The 25,847-nt window shown below is 42.5% G+C and overlaps 2 protein-coding genes across 3 annotated transcripts in view; both read left to right on the top strand.

Annotated features, from left to right (window-relative positions):
* The window catches only part of LOC116392052 (axin-1-like), a 12,512-nt gene extending 9,280 nt beyond the window's left edge, over positions 1 to 3,232 (top strand). For both annotated transcript variants that reach the window (XM_031863185.1, XM_031863184.1), the window contains exon 13: positions 50 to 3,232. In XM_031863185.1, the coding sequence (XP_031719045.1) occupies positions 50 to 176 (127 nt within the window). In that variant the 3' untranslated portion in view covers positions 177 to 3,232. The remainder of the gene's footprint in view (positions 1 to 49) is intronic.
* Positions 3,233 to 4,288: 1,056 nt separating this feature from the next.
* gtf3c1 (general transcription factor IIIC subunit 1) lies at positions 4,289 to 24,442 on the top strand. Its single transcript, XM_031863164.1, has 40 exons — positions 4,289 to 4,774; positions 5,353 to 5,562; positions 5,676 to 5,852; positions 5,931 to 6,074; positions 6,348 to 6,447; positions 6,538 to 6,661; positions 6,958 to 7,125; positions 7,870 to 7,985; positions 8,996 to 9,048; positions 9,142 to 9,521; positions 9,670 to 9,738; positions 9,833 to 10,017; positions 10,115 to 10,233; positions 10,919 to 11,072; positions 11,186 to 11,289; positions 11,486 to 11,607; positions 11,968 to 12,321; positions 12,538 to 12,683; positions 13,014 to 13,111; positions 13,207 to 13,303; positions 14,035 to 14,218; positions 14,512 to 14,605; positions 15,308 to 15,440; positions 15,540 to 15,627; positions 16,142 to 16,203; positions 16,573 to 16,681; positions 16,781 to 16,923; positions 17,670 to 17,812; positions 17,887 to 17,971; positions 18,088 to 18,203; positions 18,314 to 18,373; positions 18,459 to 18,552; positions 19,542 to 19,714; positions 20,234 to 20,848; positions 21,126 to 21,265; positions 21,899 to 22,003; positions 22,090 to 22,382; positions 22,944 to 23,518; positions 23,611 to 23,797; positions 24,012 to 24,442. Exons 1-40 carry the CDS (start codon positions 4,554 to 4,556, stop codon positions 24,222 to 24,224), a joined length of 6,753 nt encoding a protein of 2,250 aa, XP_031719024.1. The 5' UTR covers positions 4,289 to 4,553; the 3' UTR covers positions 24,225 to 24,442.
* Positions 24,443 to 25,847: the final 1,405 nt, after the last annotated feature.

The raw sequence follows: 25,847 nt of genomic DNA, 5'->3' as shown, positions 1-25,847 counted from the left end.
TGTGTGTGTGTGTGTGTGTGTGTGTGTGTGTGTGTGTGTGTGTGTGCAGGTTCTACTTTAAGAAAGTGAGCGACGAGTTTGACTGTGGTGTGGTGTTCGAGGAGGTTCGTGACGATGACGCCATCCTGCCCATCTTCGAGGAGAAGATCATCGGGAAGGTGGAGAAGGTTGACTGAAATTTGGGAACAGGAAGATGACACAGAATTGGGGTGGGGGGGGGGGAATGGATCATTTGAAAAAATAACAAAAGGAGATAGGAAGAGAACATTGGGGTTTGGTGAGAAAAACGGAATGAAAGAAAGTAGAAGGATGGAGGGAGCCATGTGTGACAGAAGGGAGATTGCCGGAGTGTAAAGGAGGTTATTTCTATGGACTGTCTGGATGTCGGCGTCATGCCCGGATCAAACCCACGTAAAGCGAAGAAGCTCGGCCGTAAGGAAATAAGGAAAGGAATATAAATTATTTCACCTGTCTTGTCTCCACTGTGGATATTCGAGGAGCGCTGTTGAAATCTGACGTCTGACGAGTCTTCCACTTCCACTGCGACGGATGGGGAAAAGGGTGAGGGGACTGCTGGAAGGGAGAAGATGAAGTAGTCTTCCACTTCTGCTCCGGGGGGGGTGTCCTCCGCAGACCATTACGATGCTGCTACATTACCACGGAAACTCTTCAATCGGTGCTCGGGACAGTAAAGAGAGCGGCGGCAGCGGTCCGTTCGGGAGTCTTGCTGCCGTTTGCTGTCTCTTTTCCTCAGCTGGTGACAAGGGGGGGGAGAGGACGGAGGAACTTTTTAGCCTGCTTCTCCTCTCGTTTGACTTCATAGCCTCCAAACAGAAACGTTCTCACCCTTGATTCCTAGATGTCATGTAGTGATCTCTCACATCAACATGTTCAGACAACAGTTCTCTACATAACTTGTTTACCAAAGCTACATATTTTTGATAAGTCAAGTATCCTAGCTACTTGTTTCATTTTATTTGAATTGTGTATGTACAAGGCAGGTACTATTACTTATTAATGCAGCCGTATTTCGTTATATCTCAACTTAATGTTGTATTATTGTGTATGTTTTGAAGCTAGTTCATTAGTGATTTCAGGGCAGCCATTTTGTTTGTTTTTCCATCTCTATAATACATCCTTGCACCTCACTTCTGTACTGTTAACCTGCGAGTGTGTAGTTCTGTTTTGCTGCGCGATGCTTTTTTTAATTCTAGGCTTCTTTTTTTTTTTTGTTCACCCACAGCAACTCTCATGAAAAAGAGCAGCGCACACTTACGGTGTGCCACCTTCGACCACAGTATCTGTTGTTTTTAACAGGTCACACTGTCGCCTCATCTCTGTGTTTCTGCTCCACTGGGTATGTAACTCTGTACTCGGTATAGGTGCCTGCCTGCCCGCCCGGCCAGTGCCATTTACGATCTAGAATGCTTATTCTGAAGCGAGTGTGAAAGCCCGTGTCATGTCTGCCTGAACTCAGCCAAAGAGCATACCGTGCGTCCCGTACGCCTTCATGCGTATGTCTGTCCGTGCAGTCCGAGTCCACGAGCATCAAATGTGTTCTTAAATCACGAGCAGATGGGGAATCTTCTCCCTCTTGCAGATTCCCAAACGTCAAGACGTTGTAGCTCAACACTGAGTTAAACATCTGCAGCTCATCTTAAAAGAACAGTTTGACAATTGAGCAATTATTTCCCACTGAACACCACTTTCATGTCTGTTTGGCAAATTTAGAGCTTCAGGCTGCAGTTGGTTAGCTTAGCATAAAGACTGGAAATAAGGGCAAATGGCTAGGTTTGGCTTATTGCTTTTAATACAGATTTAATCTGCAAATATATTTTTGCGATTAAGCTATTGGTCTTCCTATCACATATTTTTTTTTTTTTTTTTAAACAATCACTTGTTTTGTCCGACCAATAGTTCAAAATCAAGATATGCGGTTTACTGTCAGGTGGGATAAATCTGCACAATTTAGAACCTGACCAAAATAGCAACTAGTTAATTTTTGGCCAATTATTTGACTAATTCTTAGCTGTAAATCCAACTAAACACAACCTGTTAACTAGTTGAGCCTTAAAGGTGCTTCTGTTTTGTTGTTTTGGACAGAGCCAGGCTAGCCATTTCCCTCAGTTTCCTTTCTTTATGCTAAGCTAAGCTAACCGGCTGCTGACTGTAGCTTCACATGAGAAGGGTATCAGTCCAACACTCGGAAAGAAATAAAAAAAAAAAAATAGCGTATTTTCCCAAATGTCAAAACTACTCCTTCAAACCTCTCACATCAGCACAGTACTGCAGTCGAGGACGTCACGAAGCACCGTGCAGAGAGTGCACTTATCACACACCAGCTGTGGAAGCTGAATGTAATTTGACTTTTTTTAAACTTTTACCTGCTATGTCCTCAAAGGAAACCCCTCGTTCGGTCCTGTAATCATGTCGAGTCTTCAGTATTGATCTCAAGCTGTTGGCTTGACTGAGTGTTTTGTGTTATCTATGCTGGTAGTTCATTGAATGTGTTCATGAGGCCCTACTGTACGTCTTGCAGGAATGTCAAATACAATTTGTCCTGGGCTTCGGCCCGGTAAGGGAAACGTAGGATCGGAAAAAAACACGTGTCCTCACTTCAACCCATTATGCCTTCAATATGAAATTTAAAATTTAGATATGTATTTGTTTATAAAAAAAAGTGTAATTTTAATAATCACCAATCATGTTCTTTATAAGGAATGTTTTCCTGATGAGTTGAATTATCTATTTTGTTTTAATGTTTATGTGCGAACTGCTATGGCCCTCACGTATATTTTATCTGTTTTGTTAGAACGCCCAGGGACAGTTGAATGACGACATTTGTTAAAGAGTTGTTTCTTGTGATTATGGATTGGATGGACAAAACAAACGACTGCGTCTGTTGTGTTGTCAGTTTGTGTGAAACACAGTGCCTTTATCATGTTATCTTTCAAAAAATATCTTTATTGAACCAATCCATGCTTTTATTGTTAAAAGTTTTGATTTCCCGTCAGTCCCGTTGTATTATTTAGCTGCAGTCATGCTTGCTCACTTCTGTTCTGATAGATCCTCTGCTGTAAATATGTACATTATCATTTCATATGTCTTCAGACCCGCACCACATGTCCATGGTGTTTCTGTTTTTCGAAGGTAAACGCCAAGATGTCACTGTGCTGGTTCCACTTGTACATTTCTTTTAAAAAGGTACTTCATAATAAAGATGTTAAATAAATCATTCATCTCCTTTTCTTTGATATTTGTTCACTTAACTTTCCTTATTCACGTACATTACTTTCTTTAATAATACGGCACATTGTGGCATTTTAAATGCCATAGGTCGTTTCCACAGCAGATATTTCGACTTTTCCATTTTGAAGAAGCACAGGTGTTACTAATAACATTAACAACGACTCCGGTCTATTTAGGTTTGCCAACAAGCACAACACCAGGACCTTGAAACCGAAGCAGCTAAATGGAATTCAGCCATCATTCATTTTATTATTTACATCTGTGCTTTTACTGTGACATGTCTTCAATTAAAAGAGGCCTATTTCTTCACTGTGCTGTTGAAGGAGGAAGTATTTTCCATCAATCTATAAATACTCAAGAACTGTGTTTAAGTACAGTTTAGAGGTTCTTGTAGTATTTCTATTCTGCTACATTCTACTTCACTACAATTCAGATTTTATTACATTACATTGACAGCAGTTACTTTGCAGATAAAGATTTCTTAAAACAAATGTGATCAATTAATACAATTTGATAAATTGTAGATTATTTAAACAATGTATATAAAGTACATAGGCTTTAAATTGAGAAATTACATACATTTACATGTGACATACAAATGTTAATTCCTTATTTTTTATGTAATGAGTTTTATTTTTGATACTTTAAATATATTTTGTTGTTAACATTGTTATAATTTTTAAGTAAAACTTTGAAGGCAGGACTTTTAATGTAATCTAATATCAAGATGTTTGCAGATGTTAACCTAAATGTCACTGTGTGATAGAAAGTAGACACAGGAGAAGTTAACAAAGTTGTTGGTATTTACTCGGTAATATAAATTTTCAGCTGTAATTGTATTATATTTTATTAAAATGTGTGTGTGACCATATTAATCTGTTTGAAAACTATAAAAGAAACCCTTAAAAATGCGTCTGTGGTAGACAATTCAGAAACCTGTGTACTTGGACTCCACCTTGTGGATTCTATTTTTTCTTCTGCTGTAAAAACGTATCTTCAACGTGAGTTCAAAGTTGAAATATGACGCCATCACGTACGCAGTGACGCACTAGATGAAACATTTGGAGGAGGCATTGTTTTGTAATCAAGTTTGTTTCAATATTTTTTAAATAAATTAACACAGTCGGCTGACCCGAGAGAACTTCAGCACGCGAATAATCTTTTTATTTTAGTTATTTTTATTAACACCCGGCGAATTTTGTGAACCCGGAAGGAGCACACAAGCTGCTAGTTAGCTATTGTTAAGCTAGCATGTTAGCTTACTGACAGCTTTAGTCGGCGGTGGTGTGCATGGTGAGCATACTATGGAGCCGTTAAGCATAGTTGCGGATGAAGTGGCTTTGGAGGGACTGGACGGAATAACTATTCCCTCGCTGTGGATACGACTGGCCGACATAAAGCCTGCGTTCCCCCTCAAGCTCGACGACTGCACCAAGGAGTTCATCTGGAAGTCACTCCTCAGCAACAGCGACCTGAAGTTCTATCAACTCCCCAAGGAGAGAGACGACGTGGTGCTGTATGACAGGTGAGTTCATCGTTCACGGAAGGCTCAAACACAATTGTTTAATCAACTAATTAACGGTATATGATATTTACCTCATTCAGTGTCCTGGTTATTCACAGACCACACTGTAAACATGACCGTGAGACTATTTCCTTCTGGAAAACCACTCAGTTATCAGTTTATGAGATCCATTCAGCTAAAATACATGGAGTCTAATGCAACGAATCAGACCTCAATAAAGGTTATACTGTTAGTTAATGTTATTGGTCATTTGTAGACTGCAGTTTGTGCTGCTCTTGAATTGTACTTAGAGGTGTTTCTATTATTTTGTCGACCCTCATGTGAATGACCACAATCACTTCTCAGTAACTGAGTGTAGTTCCCCCAAAAACTTAAAAAATATTGTGGGAAAAGAGTTTTTTTTTAATTATTTTTTTTAGATATGCTGTATATAGTACTTCATTCGATAGTTCCAATTCAAGTTTAATAAATGCATAAAGTACTTTGCAGGATATGTATGTTCCACCTGAGGCTTTCTTTAAGAGTTTCAATGCCCCGATGCAGATGTTGTGTTTCCGTGCATGTGCGCGTTTCTTCAGGTTTAAAGGCATCGACCCAGACACGGGCATTGAAACGGCACAGAAGTTTTCTGAGGCGCGGAAAGAGGTCTACCCGATCCATATTACTGTGGAGAACAAGGATGGGATACAGGGCTCGTGTGCACTCTTCAAGGAGAGGACAGATGTCACTCAGCACGTCCGCTCCAAGTCCCTCACCCCTTTACTCAACCTGCAGGAGGCTTTGGAAAGGTTTGTAGAGTTAGAGTATACAGACGTGTTCAACACAAGTTAATTACATTTTAGTGGAACTGTACATTTGTCTCATTCCCCCCCCACCTTCTGTCTCACCCGTCCCTCCTCAGATATGGCCGAAAGCTCGTTGTCGTGGCGTCTCAGGCGCTGCGATTCAGAACCCTGATTGGCATCGACAGCGATCCCGATTTGAAGCTGAACGACGACTCTTTCTGTGTGTTGGAGCGAGTGGGCCGAGCTCGATTGCAGGGAGAGCTACAGAGGGATCTGCACGGATGCGCTTTCAAGTAGGAGGCTCTCATTTAGCACAGCATCGCTGCAGCTTAGACGTTCACCTTGTAACAGCCAGCGTTGTGTTTCGACAGGATCGATGCCCGGAAGTTGCACTACATGAGGAAGGCTCTCGTCAAATACGGACTCATCACCATGCAGTCTCACGTCACACGAGTGAATACGGGACAACAGCAGCACTCCATTCTTCTGCTGCTCAAACGCTTCCATGTGAACAGGTCTGTGTCGCAACACTGCTCTGCTGTTGTGCACCAATAGAGAAGTGATAGCCTGCTCTCTCCCTCTTGTAATCCTCTAGTGTTGAATGCATCTTTTCTCTGCCATAGCTACTCAAGTCTTTACAATACTGAAAATATTAAGAGGGAACAAAGCCGATGTTTGTGCCACTACATATGTGACATTAAGATTTAGGAGCACCTTTAGTCTGAAGCCTCTGTCCCCCCCCCCCCCCCCGTCTTTGTTTCTCCCCGTAACCCTCTCTGCTCTTTCAGGAGGACGAAGTACGACATACTGATGGAGTACGTGTCCAACATTCTGCTGCAGTCACCCGGACAGTTCGCCACTTTGCTGACTCTCAAAGAACACCTTTCTGTGAGTATCTCTCTGCGAGTGTCCGTCGGTCTGTGTGTGTGTGTGTTCGTCTCACTCTGTTTGCGGTAATAACTGTGTGTTTTCTCGCAGAACGTGAATGACAGTAGCTTTAAGCGCTTGTTTCAATACATGCGATCGGCCAAGTTGGTTGAGTACTGCCAGTACCCTCTGGAGGACTTGGATCCCGACGCCGGGCCCTGCACCAACAAAAAAGGTAACGCGCCACCGAATCACCAGTATGAGCACGTGATAGTGTATGTGTTCGTTGCACACATCTGTTTGATAACAATAGACATAGATACAGTATGCCATCACAATATCAGATATAAAGTCGATGCCCAGGTGAGAAATTGCATTTTTTATGTTCCATTTACAAAGTTGCAGCTTCTTTTATTGCCTTAAATACTTTGATGTATTGGATTCAGCTTTAATGATTCGTCTTAAAACGCTAAATGAAGTTGAGAATTTGAAATGTACTAATGCACTGCATCCTTTCACTTTGTTCTCCAGGGAATAAAGTGCTTGTGCGCTGTTTGAGGCTGTTGAAGCCGTACACCAAGAAGGGTGTCACTGAGGATGACGACGATGACGACGAGGACGAAGATTACGACAACAGAGCTCTCCCTTCAGAGGGGCGCGTCATGGAGAAGGACGTCCTGTCACAGGCCTATCACATTGGTACGTTGGATTACTTTGATGTCTGAGAGCTTACTCGTGTCTGAGCCAGCTCCCAAGTCGCTTTCAAATCATGACGGCAGATTCCAGAAAACTTCCAACAGTCTGAATCAAGCCTCGCATTAAGGCTGCAGAAGGTTAAATACACACACGGAGAGCTGTTTAATGTTTTTCTTCCACCTTCTTACCAGCAGTGTAATAAATGTGCCACTTAATTGTCTTATGCACAGAATAATGCACAAGGACTTTTAATATCCAGGGTCTTTTTTGGGCAAAATGCTTTACACACCACATGTGAGCAAATAGGAAGTAACTACCAACTTAAAGTCGTTCTATGCTCTATTTTTCTTTATAAAACAGGCAGCCAGATCATCTAATAAACAAGGCTACTGACGAGAAAATGTATTCACGCTGGTGATTTATTGGGGCTTCAACAGGAAAAACTAAAGTTTAAAAATCCATCAGTGATGAAACCTTTGAGACAATTGAGGATATCCTTCTTTGTTGATGTCATTAGTCTTCAGCACTGATCCTCTTTGAACCACACGTCAAATGTTGTTCTCCCTCAACCTCCGTCAGCACTTCACCCTCAAATCTATTGTTTCTATTCAGATCCCAAGTTCAAGAGGACGGCGATAACGCAGCAAATACATACATGCCACATCGTCCGAGAAATGATTGATTGCACTTTAATTCTCTAAAAATAACTTACTTTGCAAATCCCTTGTCTTTTTTGTTGTAATGCAGTGTTGTCCTGCGGTACAAAGGGAATCACCCAGCGGGATATCGGGATAAGAATGAATGTCGGTAAGCTGGAAGCTCGTATGATTTGCCGAAGGCTGGAGAGGGACGCTGTGATTAAGGTAAGGCCTACATTGTTAATACAATGTTTCCCATATAGAGAGGTTCTTAAATAAATTGCTGTTTTTTTTCTATGTATTACTTCTTCTGTTCAAAAACTGCTTAAAGTAAAGTTTAAACAAAGTCTAAGAATAATTAATGTGCAGTTCGAGATATTGTAAAAAACATATCTTACATAACAGGAAGTTAGCTTGTGAATGCAATCACGTTGGCAGCCGACTCTCAATTGTCGGATGTGTTTGGGCTTCCCGCCCATGTGACCTCCAGCAGAGGTCCACCGCCACAAAGAACACCCGGACTCTCAGTATGTCTGACGTTCCATGTGCAGCAAGCATTTTGTCCAAATGTCAGTTTTAGGAGAACCGTATTTCTGTAAGTTACGCTGAAGCATTTTGACGCTATGCAACTTGTGTTATAGTGGAATGTGGAGAAATCAGAAAACTATGCAGTGTCATGTTTGCACACGTGCAGTGGCTTGCTAACACATATCTAGCTTTAGCTCTCAAAGCTGCTTAAGGCATTTAGTTAGCATTTCAGCCCTTAGTTGCACATTGTGGTGCCGATTGTTTTCCCCTCCGGTGAGCAAGTTTGTACAGTATGAATTGCCCTCTTTTGCTCTGGTGAACATCAACATGGTAGCATCAACATTGTGAGCGTATAACCATAGCGTTAGCATTTAGCTTATTGCACTGCTATGCCTAAGTACAGCCTGACAGACCAGCTAGATGTAGACAATTAATCTTCTTTATACAGCGTCAGCAAATCACCCCGATGCTGTAATTTACCACGCTGGACTGTTTTATATGTTAAGTCTTCTCCTTCCTTGGATGAGGTGGACACATTATGGGAAACACTCTTCATTATAATGTGGTCCAGTACAGCCTCAATTAACACAAAAACTGAGCTTTTTAAGTAATGTAGCATTAATTCTATTCCATATTGTGTCACATTGTGCGGTGTTGTCATGTTTTGTTGAATCGTTTTAATGTGTGTGATGTCTTTCCCCCTGCAGGGATTCATGGTAGATGCGGGTCGGCAGAGGACTACAAGATTCATCAGCCACAAGTGTGTATCTATAAACAAGTGCAGATTTCTAAATTCTAATATTTAACACCGCATCATATCAAATACTGTTGTTCCGCTCACTTCTCTTGACAGGTGTGTTGGTGTGAGTAATCAACTCCAACGGGTTGCTAAAGAGCAGGAGCGGAAGAAGCTTCTTTACTCGGCACCGCAGACATCGGATGCAGAACGGCCCGCCCCTAAAACACCGTCAACCTCTAAGTCGACGGCGACGGAAAACGCCAAACCCCGTGCGGCAAAGAAGATTCAGAAAGCAGCAGGCGGAGGAGGAAACGAGGATGCGAAGGAAGACGGGTGGAACTGTGGTGATGGAGAAGTGGAGAGAGCAGATGAAGGCTTGGATGGAGAGGGAGGAAAGTCAGGAGCTAAAAAAAAGACGGCAGGAGGGAAAAGCAGTATGAAAACTAATCAGACACAAACTGAGATCTCCATCGTGCAAATTTCACTGGTTAAATGTGAGTTTAACCTTTCACAACAGATACACAGACAAATACAAGGAAGACGAAATTCACATCCTGACTGCGACCCGTGATAACCAAAGTATTTGTTAAACAGGCAGCTAGAGCTCTTCATCCCACTTCTTTATGTTCTGTCATCACTCAGGTGAAAGTCCAGCCAGCAGCGAATGCACGACCAGCACGACACCGGACTCAGAGTCCACTCCCAGAGCAGGTAGTTTGCAGAATTGCACGTTATATGTGTGTTTACCTTTTTGTTCTGTTCAATCATATTTAATTCTCTTTTTTTTTTTCTTTTTTTTTTTAAGAACAAGCTAGAGTTAAGGAGGAAGAATCCGTCTCCAGTCCTGGCAGCCCCTTACCTGAGAGTGAGGAATTGATTGCAGCCGATAACCCGGTGGACAACAACATTGTGGACAACAACATTGTGGACAACAACATTGTGGACAACAACATTGTGGTTGTTAATAATAAAGGTGTTTGCAAGCCGCAGGTCAGTGTGACGGGTCGCTTTCCTCACTGTTTTGTTCCAGCAGTTTGACATCAGTAGATGAGTGTTGGAAGTTAACAGTTGGATCCTCTTCCTGCAGGCTCGTAAAAAATCCAGGTGGTCTTCGGCGAGGTCTCATGAGACGTACCGCCTGCTGAGGAGGAGGAACCTGATCATTGAGGCGGTCCGCAGCTTCAGAATCATCGAGGGTCTTTTCCCGTCAGTTTGACTTAAATGCTATCATTTAAACCCATAGGTTTTTGTTGGGGTTGTATGAGGTACTTATTCATAGTCGGTGTATTATCTACAGTAGATGACGGTCGGTACGCCCCCCCCAGTTTGGAGAAATGGACAGGAGTACCAGCAAAACATATTTCAGCCACCTGAAAGAAAAGCTACCCTTAAAAAAAATCAATATCAGTTTAGTAATAAGCTACACTTAGATGATGTTTATCTTGCCTTCAGACAGCACTTTCCGTGGGTGACTCAAGCTGTTATCTGTGCTTTCTTTAAAGCTAAAAACAGTAATTTCACCTCGCAGAACATGTGAGTTGCTGGCCTCGATCTGTTCGTTTGTTTGTGGTATTGAGTGACTTTAAAGGGGTATTACTTTGGATTCAAGTCATACAATACACAGACAAACTAACCCATCGAGGCAGCGGTAGACCAGACACTTCTATGTTCTGCGAGGTAAAAGTACCGTTTCTTTCTGTGCTGATACTCTTGTCTGTCTCTCTCCAAACTGGGGGCGTGCTGACCGCCTTCTGCTGTCGGTAACACACTGACTATGGATAACCACCTCCTACAACCCCACTCCAATACATCTGAACTATCCCTTTCATTTCAAAGCATTTTGTTGCCCAGTAAGAGGGAAGAGAAATGTCAACACGCTGTCTTTCTCCAGGCTGCAGAGGATTATAAATGACGAAGAGAAGCTGGATGGAAGGATCTCAAAGTGTTGTAGGAAGACTATCTTACGTCTCGTAGACAACCTGTCTAGAGAAGGCTTACTTAAGGTATACAAGACCACCATCATACAGGATGGGATCACCAAGAAGGTAAAAGCACACATCACACCTCGATAATTAGTCAGCACAAAAGCATAAAAGCACACTCGTATAACAAATGTACCACTTACACCTCCTCTCTCTGTCTGCTGTTCTTCTTGCAGCTTGAGATGGTCGTTCATCCGTCCATTCAGCCCAACGATGACATAGTGAGCCGAGTCATTGAACAGGTCCGCTTCAAAATCTCCAGCTCTTACTCGGCTTTAAGGTGAGCACAAAACAAATACGTCATTGAGGAATGGGGTATGTGTGGTTCTCGCTGTGCAATTCCTTTGACTGTACTTGATTTTGTCAGTGTCTCAGTCTAAATGTTCTGCCTACTCGATCCCGTCTTGTGTCCTGTTTCACGATCAAGCCTCTGTTCAGCTGTCTTCCCCTCCGTCACTCTGGTCTCTGTCCCTCAGGCTGCAGCACGCTGAAGAGAAAGCCAGAGAACAAGCCAAAGGGTCCGAGGATCCGAGCGGCAGCACGTCCAAAGACCAAAAGAGAGAGAAGAGACAATCCGACGAGTTCAAGCCCACAACAGGTTCTGTTTCACGGCGTATTAGAAGAGCAGCGAAATGGGAGGAGATGCTTTGGTCGGCATTGGGTCTGGAGGTCTGTTCTTCTGGGTCCAGTTCATTTCAGGGGCCAGTTAAAGAGAGAACTTTTGATTTCTTTTTTTATTCACAGTTGGGGGAAAAATACTTTTCGATCCTGCGACTTCACCCACTTTGCTGCTCTAATTAAGTGTCTTTTAGACTGAATATATCAAGGCCTGGAATTTCATCATTTTAGGGCCACGGCCAATTTGAGGGCACAAAGGCCAAATGTCAGAGCAGTCAGTCCATCACATAAAACAGTTTAAGAAATATTTAATCTCTTTTAAACCTCTTCTTTTCTTTAGTTCGGGGTTTGGGGAAGACCTTTGGCTTCCAGCCTAAGATGCATCGTCTGCGTCTTGTTCATAACTTCCTCTGGTACCTGATTTACGGGCATCCGGGCAACGACTCCGCTGACTTCCAGTCCATCGCTCAAACGCCAACAGACGTGAGGTGCTCCGATCCTGACGCCAAACATCCGAAAGAGTCCACAAAGAAAAACAGACAAACACGGCCATCTGAAAAAGCCGCCTCTGGCTCTGCGGACCAACAAACGGCAGATTCTACAGAGTCCAACCTGGTTTTGACGTTAACATCGGGTGATGAAGAGGAGGTGAAGGATAAAGCAACACCTGCACACTCTCAGTCTGACTTGAAAGGTGAGACAGCATCATGTGTGGGAACTCCCCTGTAGTAAAAGGTTTGGGCTTGTTTCTTTGAGTTCTGCATACTGTTATTTATCACTGCACATGGGGGCTTGAATGCATATTATAGTTTATTATGTGGACAAGAGTTTATCTTTTAGGGTAGGACTGTTTTCTCCCCCCCATCCAACCACCCTGATTGTTCTACGATATTCTCCCCGTCTCTGATAGTGTACGCCGATGAAGACTCCTGGAAGAAATTCATGCCTCCTGTCCGAGTACACAAGGAGTTCACCAGCGGCTGGGCGATGGTCGGAGACCTGCTCCACTGCCTTCCTCTCTCCATCTTCATTCAAGTCATTCAGATCAACTATCAGGTGAGAAGACGAACCGTGTTTGGGTTTTTGGAGGACAGACGACAGAAAATTGATTTTTAAAGGCAAATACAATAACGATAAGTTTGGAGCAGGAAAAAGATGATTAATCTGCAATGCAATTACATCGTGAAATTGTTCTATTTATTTACAATTAGCAATGCGCTCTTCTGTGGTTTATGCCTGGCCAGGATTACTTCTGTTGCGCGCCTCGTTAAATTGTTCAATGCGACTCTTACAAGCTATTAATGTCGGTGAATGTTCCCGGAGAGAAGAGGATGAAGAAAGAAACATGCAGAACATAAAACCACATTTGCTGCCTTGTGTCCACAGGTGGATGGACTGGAGGACTATCTCAACGATCATGTGAAGCAACACCATCTTGTTAGAGCGCTGCCCGCCAGAATGAGAAGACAGCTGCTTTACAAACGGTGACTTTCTCTCTGTCTCTCTCTCTCTCTCGCTCTCTCTGTGTGCATCGTAACTGTTTATTCTAAATGGAGTATTTGTGGGTTCTCTACGTCAGGAGATACATCTTCTCTTTCCATGAGAACCTGCAGAAGTTGGTCTACATGGGTCTGCTGCAGTTTGGTCCTGTGGAGAAGTTCAAGGAGAAAGACCAGGTACACAGAAACAAGTCAGCGGCGTCAGCGCTACAGAAACACTCCACAGGAAGACAAGATGTTTGGTGTTGAAGTAGTGAATTCAGAACATGCTAATTTGAACATTTTTAAGTGGTTACAGCATGTGCTGTTTTTTCTAATTTTACTGCAAACCAACATAGAGCAGCTATACAAACATACAAGTATAGAAGTAACTTCAAACAATACAAAATTGAAGAGGGCTTAATTTCACACCAGATGTTTGTCCAACAGTAGTTTAAGGAATCAATAGCAATGTTTTCATTCACATACTTTTATGCACATTACATTAGAAAAGTTGAGTGGGAACAGAAAAATTATATAAATCTTCCTTAATTGCACAAAGAAGTTTCTTACGCTCGCTTGAGGGGGAAACGCCTTTGTCGAATAAATGTTGACACAGCGAACATTTAGCACATGATTCATCTGCTTTTTCTGCAATTAATGTCTTTCTGAAGACATATTTTGATATTGTCTTCGTGACCGGACAACGTGAAATATGGCCAATTTCAGCTGACATGAAAGAACAATTAAAACGTAGACCGACCATTTGGTGGAAACGCGCCTAATTCGCATTCCTATTTTTTTGGAGAACATTTCTCTTCGGCTAAAAGGGAACAATGAGCTGACTCTGGAAAATGTATAGATCAAAATGAAGTAAATTCTCTTTTCATGCGTGTCATATTTTTTCCTCCACATCTGCTCTGATCCAGGTGTTTGTGTACCTGAGGCGCAATGCCACCATTGTCGACACCACCAGCGCTGAGCCTCACTACTGGCTGGTCACCGAGTCAACTGACAAACCGTTTGAGAGGCGCCAGTACACTTTTAACACCGTCGAAGACGTAGAAAACTACTGGTTTGACCTGATGTGTGTCTGCCTCAATACACCACTGGGTACATGCACACACTCTGGCACACAAAAGCAGAATCACTCACAGCACTGGTAACCATATGGAAAAATATAATTTTCAATTTGTGTTTTCAGTTTGTATGTTTCTTTTCATGTTTATTTTATTTTTTTTTCTTACTGGTATGTCGTATATTTTGTTCTTATTATAAATGCTTCTATTGTTTCTGTTTTTAACATGTAAAGTGTCTTTGAGTGCCTTTTTAAAGCGCTATATAAATAAAATGTATTATTAATAATTTACAAGATGTGCCCATCTCTCTTTGTTTGCATTTTTTAGGGGTAATCCGCAGTAAGAGAAACACGGATGAAGAAACGGCTCCTTCCTTTGTGCATGAACGCAACGTGTTTGCGGGGTTAGCATACCTGCTAAAGTAAGTGGAGCCTCTGTAAGACAAAGCAGTTTTATTTTTAAGTTCTGATCTAAAATAACTGAGTTGGAGCAGTTCTCTGGGTGTTTGTTCCCGATATGTGGTGCTTAACAACTGAAGCTGCTTCTACATATGTAGTTGTGACGATCTGAGAGGTCTGGACGGTTCATAACCGAGAAGCACAAATGTGTTTTGGCCGAAACCATTAAGTTCTTCGATTAGTTTAAACTTGTTATTGACCAGAGTTCAACAAAATAAAGTTCAACATCTAACCAGAAGTGCTAAAAGAGGGAAAGTGCAGAGTAATGTAAAGAGTATACATAGAGTGATCAGTAATATATAGACCCGTTAAGAGCAGTGAGTGAGGAGTCAGCAGTCAATCAATGTAAGCATCAAACGGGCAATAAAATGTGTTTTAAGAAAGTGTGAGTCACTGCAACCACGAGAGGTCGTTGAGCATGGTAGACATAAATGAGCACCCAAAAATATTGTGCAGTGTGCGAGATTAGCCGTGGACAGACTCAGAGATGCACGCACAAACTCTCCCCTCACACGACAAGTGATAGTAACGTTACCAGGACACAACATGAAGCAAAACACGTTGACAAAGAAGAGGTTGGAGCAGCGTATCATCACCAGTGTGTAGCATTGATGTGTAATTGTATCTGTACACACACACACACACACACACACACACGTACGTAGGGGCTGTCGTGAAGCGTGTGACGACTGGTCGATACCAGGAGACGGTAAAGGAGCCGGAGGTCTGGACTCTGAATTCTTTGCTCATCTTAAACGCAACTGGCTGTGGACCAATCACCTTCTCGCTGTCAAAACGGTAAGTAACGGTGTGTTTGTGCATGAAGTGGGAGACTCCAGCATATTGAACGTGGCCTCATGTTTGTGCACATTTTGTCTGTTGGCTTTTTGTTTTTAGGCCCCGAGTGGTTTGGCGGCGAAGGAGAATAAAATCAGACTGAAGAGCCTCTTGACTAAAAATGCTCTCAGGATTGCACTTAAAGCTGGTGAGTTACTGCTTGAAACTAAACTAATTTTTCTTTTAAAGACGCCCTGTGTTGAATCATGACATGGCTTAATTCAGCGTGAACAATAACGGGAGAAAGAATATGAGTCTTATATATGAATCTCACCCCACGTTTAGACCACAAGGGTGTCGACGCGTTTTGTACTCGCTTGTCTCATGTTGTGGATACGTTCTCATTTTAGTCCGTGCTGATGTCGGCTTTGAGCAGACTCGTATCTCAGCTGCATCTCTCGGGCGTAACCACGACCTGAAGTGTTTGTATACACGAGCTTGATGCCAAATAAAACACTACAACTTAACTACACTTTACTCTTTGGCTGCCACTTTGCTGCTCCACACTTTGAAATGCTCAGACAGACGCTTCAGTATTGTGGTCTTTGTGTTGCTTTTTTTTAAAGCCCAAGTCAGTGTTGTAAGAATCTGATGTCCTTCAAAAAAACTTAACTGTCACAGTTTAATGAATAAAGTACTTTCTATGTGTCTGTGTGTAACAGGAGGAACTGCTACACCTCGTTACGTGACTGGCAAGAGACCACAGATAACAGAAACTGTGGAGGTATGAGTTCAATTGGTTCTATTTTATTACTGTTATATTATCCGTATATACACCTAGTTGCCAGTGTATTAGGTACCCGTAGTCTAATACAACTGTCCTGTAAAAGATCCTACATGAAGGTTATAATGTTCCATTATTGTTGTTATAGAGGTGTTGATTCTATGTGATTATTTTGGAGGTTGTAGTTTGTGGTGCTGTTGACTAAACCTCATTGGCATGAATGGGATGGACAGAATAATAGAAATGCCCCGTCTCAAAACGGTGTCGGTATGTGAGATTGACACACTTGACTGATTCCTACATCTAGTTCAGACTCTGAGAGCAAAGAGTTCAGGCTACAAACAATACGAACTGTTGTTTTCTAACCAGGTGGATATTGAGCCTGCTTCCAGAAACCAGCGGGTGGTCGGAGGAAAGAAACAGAAGAGGAAGAGAAGCAAAAAGGAGGTCGTCAAGGCCTCGCGCAAGAAGAAGAAGGGTACATTATGAGCATTAAAAATGGACTGAAGGCGGACAGCTTACAGATAGTGTGCCTGTCTGATTGCCTGTTTCTTTGTTTTTCTATTTGCCTTTAAAGAGCCCAAGAAACGCACCCCTGCCCACGACGAGGCGGACCACCGAGCCTTAAAAATGATGACCAGACAGAGAGTCTACTGGTCTGTACAGGAAGACTCACTGATGATGCTCTGCAGTGTGGCCACACACCTGCTCAACAGCAAAGTACGCACACACAAATGCATGAAGTAGTGTTTGCTTTAATGGTGGTTCCCTTCAAACAAAATAGTTCCTCCTTGTTAACGGCCTCTTTACCCATCGCATAGGCCTTTGTCTGCTGTTAATGAGGAAATAGACCACTCCCTCTTATTGCATTTGAATAATTTGTAGAGGTAAAGTTATCTTGTACTTAAAAAATGGCAATAGCAAACGTATTATTTTCCTGATTCCTATCCTCCCAAGATAAATCTGAGGGGTCACAAGATGATTCAATCGCAAGAAAAATTGATATTTGCTGCAAAATGTTTAGTTTACGTTCTCTCTGTTTTCCTCATTTTGGCAATTTTTTTTTTTTGTTAAATATTGGATAGTTGCTGCCCTGTAAAAACCATTCATGCCCAAAACATCACGTTTTCATCAGCCGAGTTTCCAGCTTTTTGACGATGCATTTTTCAGCTAATTTATTGTCTTTAAATGGTTTATTTAGCTTAAAACGTCTAAAAAAAACCAACTATTTTTATAATAACAATGTGTAAACGACGCAAAATGGGCCACTCCTAGTGATGAACCTACCGCGAATTATCCGCTGAATCTGCAGCTTCCCAATTTTTCTTTTTTAAAGAATTCTGACATGAACAGTTAAATCATATTTTGAACGTACAAGAATGGTTTAACTTTTTGATTTAACAAATCAATTCAAAGTTAGGATCAGCTGTTTGTACTTGTTTCAATGTATTGTTCACGTGTTGCAGTTAAAAAGGCCATACGTACCTTACTGCGTGGTGAGAGACCTGCTCCACGCAGAGTTTGAGATATCGATGGATAAAACATCTGTCGCTGTCGGCCGTCGCACGCGATACATCCTGAAAAACCCTCAGACACTTCTGAACTACAGGTAGGCACTAATAAAGGAAACACACATTTACTAAACGTAAACCTGCAGTTTGATTCATCAGCTGTGTGTTTCAGGATCTGCCTGGCTGAGGTGTACCAGGACAAACCTCTGATGAAGCTGTTGGAGTCGAAGAAACCTACTGCTCCAAACAATCCAGATGTGCGTTGTTTTTGTTTTGTTGTCAATATTGTCTGATATTGTTTTTTTTGTGTCTGAAAGCTTGAAGTTCACTTATTGCTATTTCCTTGATAATATTTCTGCCTGTGTTGTTTCAGGATTGTGGTAAATCGTTCTCTGAGTATGCCAGGCTGCTCAGACAGAAGTTCAGCGCTGTTCTTCTGAGCACTCGGGATGTGATCATGCCGGACACAAAACGTCAGCTCTTCTCTCGGTAAGAAGAGGAAGAGGAGGTTTGATGTGCTCACTCTAAACCGGCGGCGATGGCCGGAACAAGAAAGCTGAGCGCAGGATGTGATGTAACGCTGTATCTGTGTGTTACAGGTTCAAGGTTTCGGCAATAGAGAGTAGGAAGCAGGTGTCGTGGAAAGACACTCTCAACTGGTGAGGATTCAATTAGACTTTCTTCTACTTAATACATTTTAACTGTTATGGTGGTAGTTGATTGTTTGTTTTCTGTCAATTGCAGCTCAGACGACATTCATGCCATAGTGTTGCATAACGTGATCCAGAGCACTCTGGCCATGACCAACTGTCAGATGAAGTCGTCCAGATCCTTTCAGGTACGGCCATCTTTAATTTTACTTCCTCTTGTTCGTTAAAGGTGCAGTTAGCGATTCTACTCCAATTTTTTGTCAAATCTCCCTGCAGTCCGCTGGCGGTCCTTCTGAAAGACAATTCTGGTGTTCAAACACAGCCCTGGCTCTGTAAATAGGAAACAGACAAACAAAGCGGCTCGGACCCAAGCGGCAATCTGTGGCTTTAAGAAATGAAGCAAATGTGGAAGCAACAAAAACAGTTCCTCAAATGGTCACTTGGCTCCAAAAGCAAGTCAATCCCCAAAGACCCCCCTGTTAAAATGCCCAACTTTACAGCAGAAATAAACACGTTTTCAGCCTTTTACAAAAAATGTTTTTGCTCTCAATAGCTAATATTCCGGTTCATAAACAGTTTATTTAACTCACTCGTCTAAATTATATTTAGGCTTAAAGTTGGGTATAATTGAGGGTTTGGCGGCTTTGAGTGACAGGCGTCACCCGGGTCTGCCTCAGCTACACCGACGATCAACCTCTGACCGGAGGTCGGGCTTCCGCGACGACGCGGTTATTAGCTGTAATCGTCGTATTAGCGGCGGCAGTTAGCTAGCCAGTGGGGCACACATACTGGGACTCACATGCACTAACACGCATGCACGGCTACCAAAAATAAATAACAACACAAGCATTGGGAGACGACTTCATTCTCTGCTCAGGTAGATTTTACTCCACTGTATCTTTAAATAGCAAAGAGTTGATTGCTGCTATATTAATGCTCTGAATTTAAATGTAGCACACAAATAAACTGTGTAGCACATTTCACGAGCACAGCACTACAAAGAGCTTCTCATAGACGTAATAAGTGTGAAACCACCATTAAATATGAATAAATAAGACAAGTGAGTCATGAGCTGCTTTTTAAAGTTATCCATTTCTCACTCTCCTTTCATCAGACACTCTTAGGTAGAAAACACACACACACACACCTCTGACTGACCACCTGTCCTCTTTCTTAGACCTTCCACATGTACAGTAAGTATAACCAGGAGCTGCTGTGCCAAGTGTTCATACAATGCAGGAAGAGGGGTCTGGTCAACCGCCGGCGTATCAATCAGCCGTTTGGGCCCAAGAAGAACCGAGCGCTGCCCATCCTGCCCATGTCCTACCAGCTGTCCCAGTCCTACTACAGGTACAAAGATCACTGTGAATACTCAGTTTACTTGTACTAGTACACATCATCTCACGAGGTGCATCTGGTGTCAACCACCTAATTGTAATGAACTTAATGGCAGCCAAATATAATACACAAATTAAGATTTCTGTTTTAACTTGCTTCTTTAATTTTTGTATTAGTTCCCCTACATTCCTATTTAAATTACCTATTTATTTATTTTATTTTACATTTTTCAATTTCATTTCTATTTTTTAATTCTATTTTTAAATATTTATATAAATTTTTTTTAAATTTTTTTTATGCATTATTTTCCGTTTTGTCTTTAGCATGTAAAGAATCACATTGCTGTTCTTAAGATACCTTAAAGGAACTGCTTATCTTCTGATGTCATTCCTGAGTTTAGTTTCCTGTGAACATTTGGTGAGACGACCGTCTTGAACCATCTGATGTCTCAATATTTAAATCGTTGCCACACTATGTTACTGCTTGATTGCAAAGCTCATTGACCACGCCTCTCCCACTCCTTCCCGACAGGTGTTTCTCCTGGCGCTTTCCTCACTTGCTGTGCACGGATTCCTTCCGCTTCTTGAGGAATCTGATCAACAACGGGACGGGAGACGGCACACCCGTTGTTGAGTTCTACCATGAAACCGAGAACCGGTCGGAGAGCGGCGAGGAAGTGTTGGAGAGAAGAGCGGGGTCGGAGAAGAAAAAAAGACAAAGGAAGGAAGACGGACGAAGACCAGTGAGTGAACCAGACGTACAAGCAGACACAGCAAACAGTGCCTCCACAAAGGAAGGAGAGAACGACCAAAGTAACACGGAAGGAGAGGAGAAGTTGATGGAGGTGAACAATGAGAAAACAGAGGCGGCGAGCAAAGCAGACGAACGGACAAACCCAGAAGATTGCCTCACAGCTGGTTCTGGTGAAGATCAACCCAGCAGAGAGCAGACAGACGATCATCTGCCCAAAGAAGAGGAGCCTCCAGATGTGTCGGAGATGCTGCGGTTCTCCATCGACTCTCCAGGTGGAGCCTGTTTGGTGTCTCTCAGCCTGATGTCTCTGGGACTGCTCAGTGTCTACATGTCCATACCGAAACAGATGGTGGTGGTGGACAGCAACCTGGTGGACAACGATGTAGTCAAGAGGTGAGTCCAAATCCGTCACTGTTTGTCCAGAGTAACGGGAACACTGAAGAGAAGCTGCTAAGAGCACCACTGATGACAAAGTGAGACAATGAAAACACTTCAGTGAGCTTATTTAGCTCTATTGTTTATTGTATGCTCTATTGTTGATTTCAGTGATGCTTTATTGTTATTGTTAACTTATTAAATGTCTCCTGAAGTGTTCGCTGAGATTGATTCACCAGCCAATGGAAACACTGTTGAAGATATAACAATGTTGAGGTAAGCATTTGTTTTCCAGTATGGCAGCTCTGGATGACGAGGACGATGACGATGACGATGGTGAGGAGTGTGACGGGAGGAAAAAATTAGAAGTGAAGGCACATCAAGCGTCTCACACCAACTACCTGATGATGCGCGGATACTGCTGTCCTGGCATAGGTAGAGTTTACATTTTTTACTTGTACATACATGTTTACATGTATAGCGCACGCTTTTTTCTCACTCTGGTGGATGGCAGAAAGTAAAGTTTATTTTATCAGCAAAATCACTTGAATCACTTTGGATTAAACAAAGAGGAGAAAAATAATTAGGCAACAACAACTTTTTGTGAAATGTTTAGTTTAGGACCGTAGCAAATGAAATGGTGAAACATATTAAACAATGATTACATTTATTGTGTTTAAAAGTGTTTCTTAAGTTACTTTAAAGTTCACAATCACAAGTGTCTCAATACGCTTTACGCTTTTAGAAAAAGACAATAGTAGATGTTAAACATATTGAAACGAGCAATGGATTGGTTGAAGAGTAGGTAGAATTTTATTTGTATTTATTTGATTGAAGCCCTAATTAATTGATTAGTCTGCTGTCATTGTTCGAGCAAAAATGCCAACCAATCTCTTTTTTTTACTCCTTAAATGTGAAGATTCTCTGTTTTTATGTCATAAATTTAACATTTTTGTGTTACGGTGTGTTTTGTGTAAAAACTTAAAGATAGATTAGTCGGTAAAGAAAATACTAGTCAGCTGGAGCCCTATTCAGATTTATATAATTGAGATTTTGCTTTGTTTCTAGTCAAAATACGTAACCTCAACACCAGTGACAACATCGTGGTGGAGTCGTGTTTTATAAGCTTGCGGCTGCGCAACACACCCGCTCACCACCTGTTCAGTACGGAGAGTAAGTATCAATGCATGTAACACACATACAAACACCGTTTCATCTGCAGGAATAACTCTTTATTTTCCTTTTTCCTTGGTTTTTAGGCTCCCCACCGCTGGACTTGACTAAATGCGGTCCATCCCTGCTGCCCTCCGTCCTCACCTACTTCACCCGTTCCCCCTCCTCGTGCTCTCCCAACAGTGTGAAGGAGTGTGACAGGCGTTTGATTCAGCAGAGAGGATACACTCCTCATGACATCAAAGCATGTGCTCAGCTCAGGAGGAGCTTAAATGCTGCTGGTGTGAATGGCTTGGACATACGGGACCTCTACCACAACCACACACACCTGGAGGAGCCATGGTTTGGACGCACCAGGAGCCTGCAGCAGTACATGGAGGTAAACGCATGTATAACGCAGGGATAGCTTACTCCAAAATCATAAATGCATATGTTTCCCCTTACCTGTAGTAATACTTATCAATCTAGATTGTTGTGGTTTGAGTTGCGGTAGAGATATCTGTCTTCTCTCCGATGTAATGGAAGTAGATGGCGCTCGGCTTGTGGTGCCATCTAGGTAAACATTAATGGTGTCCTCCTCGGCCAAGCTGTAACATTAGCTAGCTCAGTTGAGCCTCTGCGAATAGATGAACGGCTCCTTCTGTGCGGTCCAAGTGTGGTCGCTTCTGGCTCCAAAAAAAACAAGATGGCGGCAGCTGAACTCGAGGCAACTGAACTCGAGGCTTCAAAACGATAGCCCACACTTTGCTCATCTTTTTGTTTTTGGAAAAGACACCACTCGAACTCTAAAAATTCCCTTTGCATGTTGAGGAATCCAGAGCCTAGTTACAGTCAGTCTTGTATAACTGCAGTTTGGTGAGGGGTTTAGCGAACAATTGGTTTTCCTTGTTTCTTCTTCTTCTGTTTCTGCCCGATCTGTATTTTTCCATTTCTGCTCCAGGAGTTACAAGAAGATGGCCAGGTGATAAAAGTCGGGGGTTTGGGCGTCCGTTGGGTGCTCATGCAGCACGCTGATCCGTGGTTGCTGACTGTGAACTCCAAGCAGTGGTCCCAGTCCCGCTTCTCATCCGAAAGACACCCGTTTTTGGAGAAAGTCCACAACATCCCCTTCATGCGCAAGAGACCCAAGCTAAAAGTCCGACCGGAGGCCGAGGAACCGCCTGCGAAGAAAACGGTTTTGGTCGAACAAGAAGGCGAGGACAGACGGGACTTGGGGGGAATGTCGAGTGACGCAACTAAAGAGCAACTGAATGAGGAAGAACAGCTGGAAAAGCAGAAGGAGCAGCCAGGTGAGGGGAGCGGAGACAAATCGTTGAACCTGGAGGAGGAGGAGGAGGAGGAGGAGGAGGAGGGAGGAAAGCTGATGAAGCCCGAAGAGGACAGAGAGCAGGAGACGGTGGAAACTGAGGGAAGATGGGAAGAAAAGAAAGATCATAGAATTCGAACGAGGAGTATCGACAGAAGAGAGGAAGAAGCGTGCGCTCTACCAACGAGACCAGCTGGTGTTGATCATGAGTAAGTGCAGACTATGACTGATTATCTAATCGCAGTTAAAGAGGCGTGTCCCTTTTCTTGTGCGTCATCTCTTTCTCCTCTATTCCACACAGGGAAAATGTGAGCTTCATCAGCCGGCCGTGGCGCATGGTTGACGGCAATCTGAACCGGCAGGTGTGTAAGGGCATGCTGGAGGCCATTATGTACCACATCATGTTCCGGCCGGGACTCACGCAGCAGACTCTGGTGGAACATTACAAAGACGTGTTGCAGCCAATGGCGGTGCTCGACCTGGTGCAGGTAAACGGAAACACTATCGCGTGATGCTCATTGGTACGTTAGGTTGTTTCACATCGGCTGATAAACCCGTCTCCGGTGAGAGCCATGAAGCTTTGGGAAGCTTCATGGCTCAAGTAATGCATTTTATTCATAAGTGATTTATATAGTCCAGATCTACCCTTGAAATAAAGCTTTTTTCTTTTTTAATACACTGTCCTCATTGTCTCCTCCCCAGGCGCTCATAGACATGGGCTGTGTGACGAAGAAAACTATGTTTAAAGCTTCTAAACCCTCACTGTTCGCCCGCTCCGTGCTCCAGACGAGCCCGGACACGAAAGTGAAGGTTGAGGATCCGGGTCAGGTGTTCTACGAGCCCACCATCAGCTGCTGCCTGCGGCTCAGTCAGGTGTTACCCAACGAACGCCACTGGAACTATTGCATACCGTGAAAGGCAGACCGTATCTGGTATCACACATTCTGTGAAGGCTTTTGGAGTTTAAGTTAAAAGTTGTTACAAGCCTAAATAATGTCATTTAATGTTTCATGTCATCAGGTTCTTTGACAGATTTTACTTCTGGTTTTACAGAACGAGGATTTCTTTTTCCATTTTTTCTCTATAGATTTTTTTATTTGTTTTTCTCAGAATTTGAATAATTAAAAAGTAATTCTAAGACAGAAAAGTATGTGTTCCTTTTTTTTGTATGCTAAATAACTTTTTAAATTATTAATAAAAGTGCATTGCATTACATTCTTGACCTGTACTTGTCAGTGTTCATGTGTGTTCTGTTGTTAGTGAATTGCTATCGCACTGCTCAGACTCCCCGAGAAGGCTAATGCCAGCCGTGCTGCTAAAGTAGCCTCTGTGTGAGTGTTGGGCTTCAGATTCAGAAATTGTTGTTTTTGTAGTCAGGAAGCCTAATTTAGCGGTTCAGTTGGTTTTGTAATCTCTGATGTACAGTAACCTCCAATTTCCTGAACACTGGAGTAAGTTGAAGTCGGTCTGTATGACACCTCTTTCTGTTCAGATTGTGTCGCTCTGCTGCTCTTTTCTGAGCAAAAACCAAGTTTAAAATAATAATAATAATAATGCAGTTGGTAGGGTACAAGCACTATGAGAGACTTGTTGTACTATAACGAGCCCAGTATTCATGGGAGGGCCCTCAGGAAACTGAGTGATAAAGATCACCGGGAAGTTGAGGAATGTTTGCTTTCAGTTCTGCACTCCGAACTGTTTCCACATTAATTATATCAGAACAAAACTTCCTCTACATTGTCTTCCTGAAGTACCCAACTTTCAGTTTAGCCCACCTTACAGGCCTGCAGATATGGTGTGCCGGATCAGTCGTTCTGACCGTGTGGTAACTTGGTAGTTACTAGTTAGTGGTGGTAGGTCAATAGGTTAATAGGGTTAGGGTTAGAAATAGAATAGAGTTTTGCTTGTCGGACTCAAACCATTAAACACAATAGCAACATTTTTACTTTCTTTATTTGACCGTGCACATGGAGTTCATGTTCTAGGTATAGATTTGTATTTAGTGGATTATTTCTCTAATGTGAAAAATTATATATTTTCCAGTATGTGTTATGATTTCTTGATTATGTCAATGTGTTCCTTGAATGGTTGACTGCACTGATCTGAAACTAAATGAATTGTATTTCTTTATTAGGGTTCAATGAGAAGAGTCGGGGCAGTCAGTAGAGTAAAGATAATAGAGGCAGCACTCTGATTGTGTAAAGTCCCTTTGAAATGAGTCTGGTGTCTGGAGAACGGGATGTATAAACCTGGACCGTCTCTGGAGATCTGTACAATGCCACACTTTCACTTTCATGAGACTATGAAGACGACATAAGAGAGAAGGAGCGGATGTGTGGTGTAAAAACAGGCTGCGCTGCCAAACATTGTTCGACTGCAATAGAAAACCCATAAAAACAGCAGAGCGGACTCATTCACTCTCTGACCACCTTTGGGTTTTATGTTGGGACGGTTATTATTTTTTAACTGACAAAAAAAATAACTTGGGATAATGTTTTTCCGTTTTATTCTTTTGGTTGTTTCTTCGATGAGTTTCCT

The sequence above is a fragment of the Anarrhichthys ocellatus genome, unplaced genomic scaffold, assembly GCF_004355925.1.
Source record: "Anarrhichthys ocellatus isolate YVR2014 unplaced genomic scaffold, GSC_Weel_1.0 scaffold28, whole genome shotgun sequence".
In the NCBI taxonomy this organism is placed as follows: Eukaryota; Metazoa; Chordata; class Actinopteri; order Perciformes; family Anarhichadidae; genus Anarrhichthys; species Anarrhichthys ocellatus.
The sequence above is the reverse complement of the archived record's forward strand: the minus strand, read 5'-3'. Positions and strand labels throughout refer to the sequence as shown.

What these genes read in the sequence shown, in the direction of transcription:
- gtf3c1 (XM_031863164.1), top strand. Translation starts at nt 4,554, where the DNA reads ATGGAGCCGTTAAGCATAGTTGCGGATGAAGTGGCTTTGGAGGGACTG. An exon ending in AGCTCTTACTCGGCTTTAAG is followed by an intron (nt 11,290 to 11,485) that starts GTGAGCACAAAA and finishes TCTGTCCCTCAG; the next exon opens with GCTGCAGCACGCTGAAGAGA. An exon ending in ACCTTCTCGCTGTCAAAACG is followed by an intron (nt 15,441 to 15,539) that starts GTAAGTAACGGT and finishes TTTTGTTTTTAG; the next exon opens with GCCCCGAGTGGTTTGGCGGC.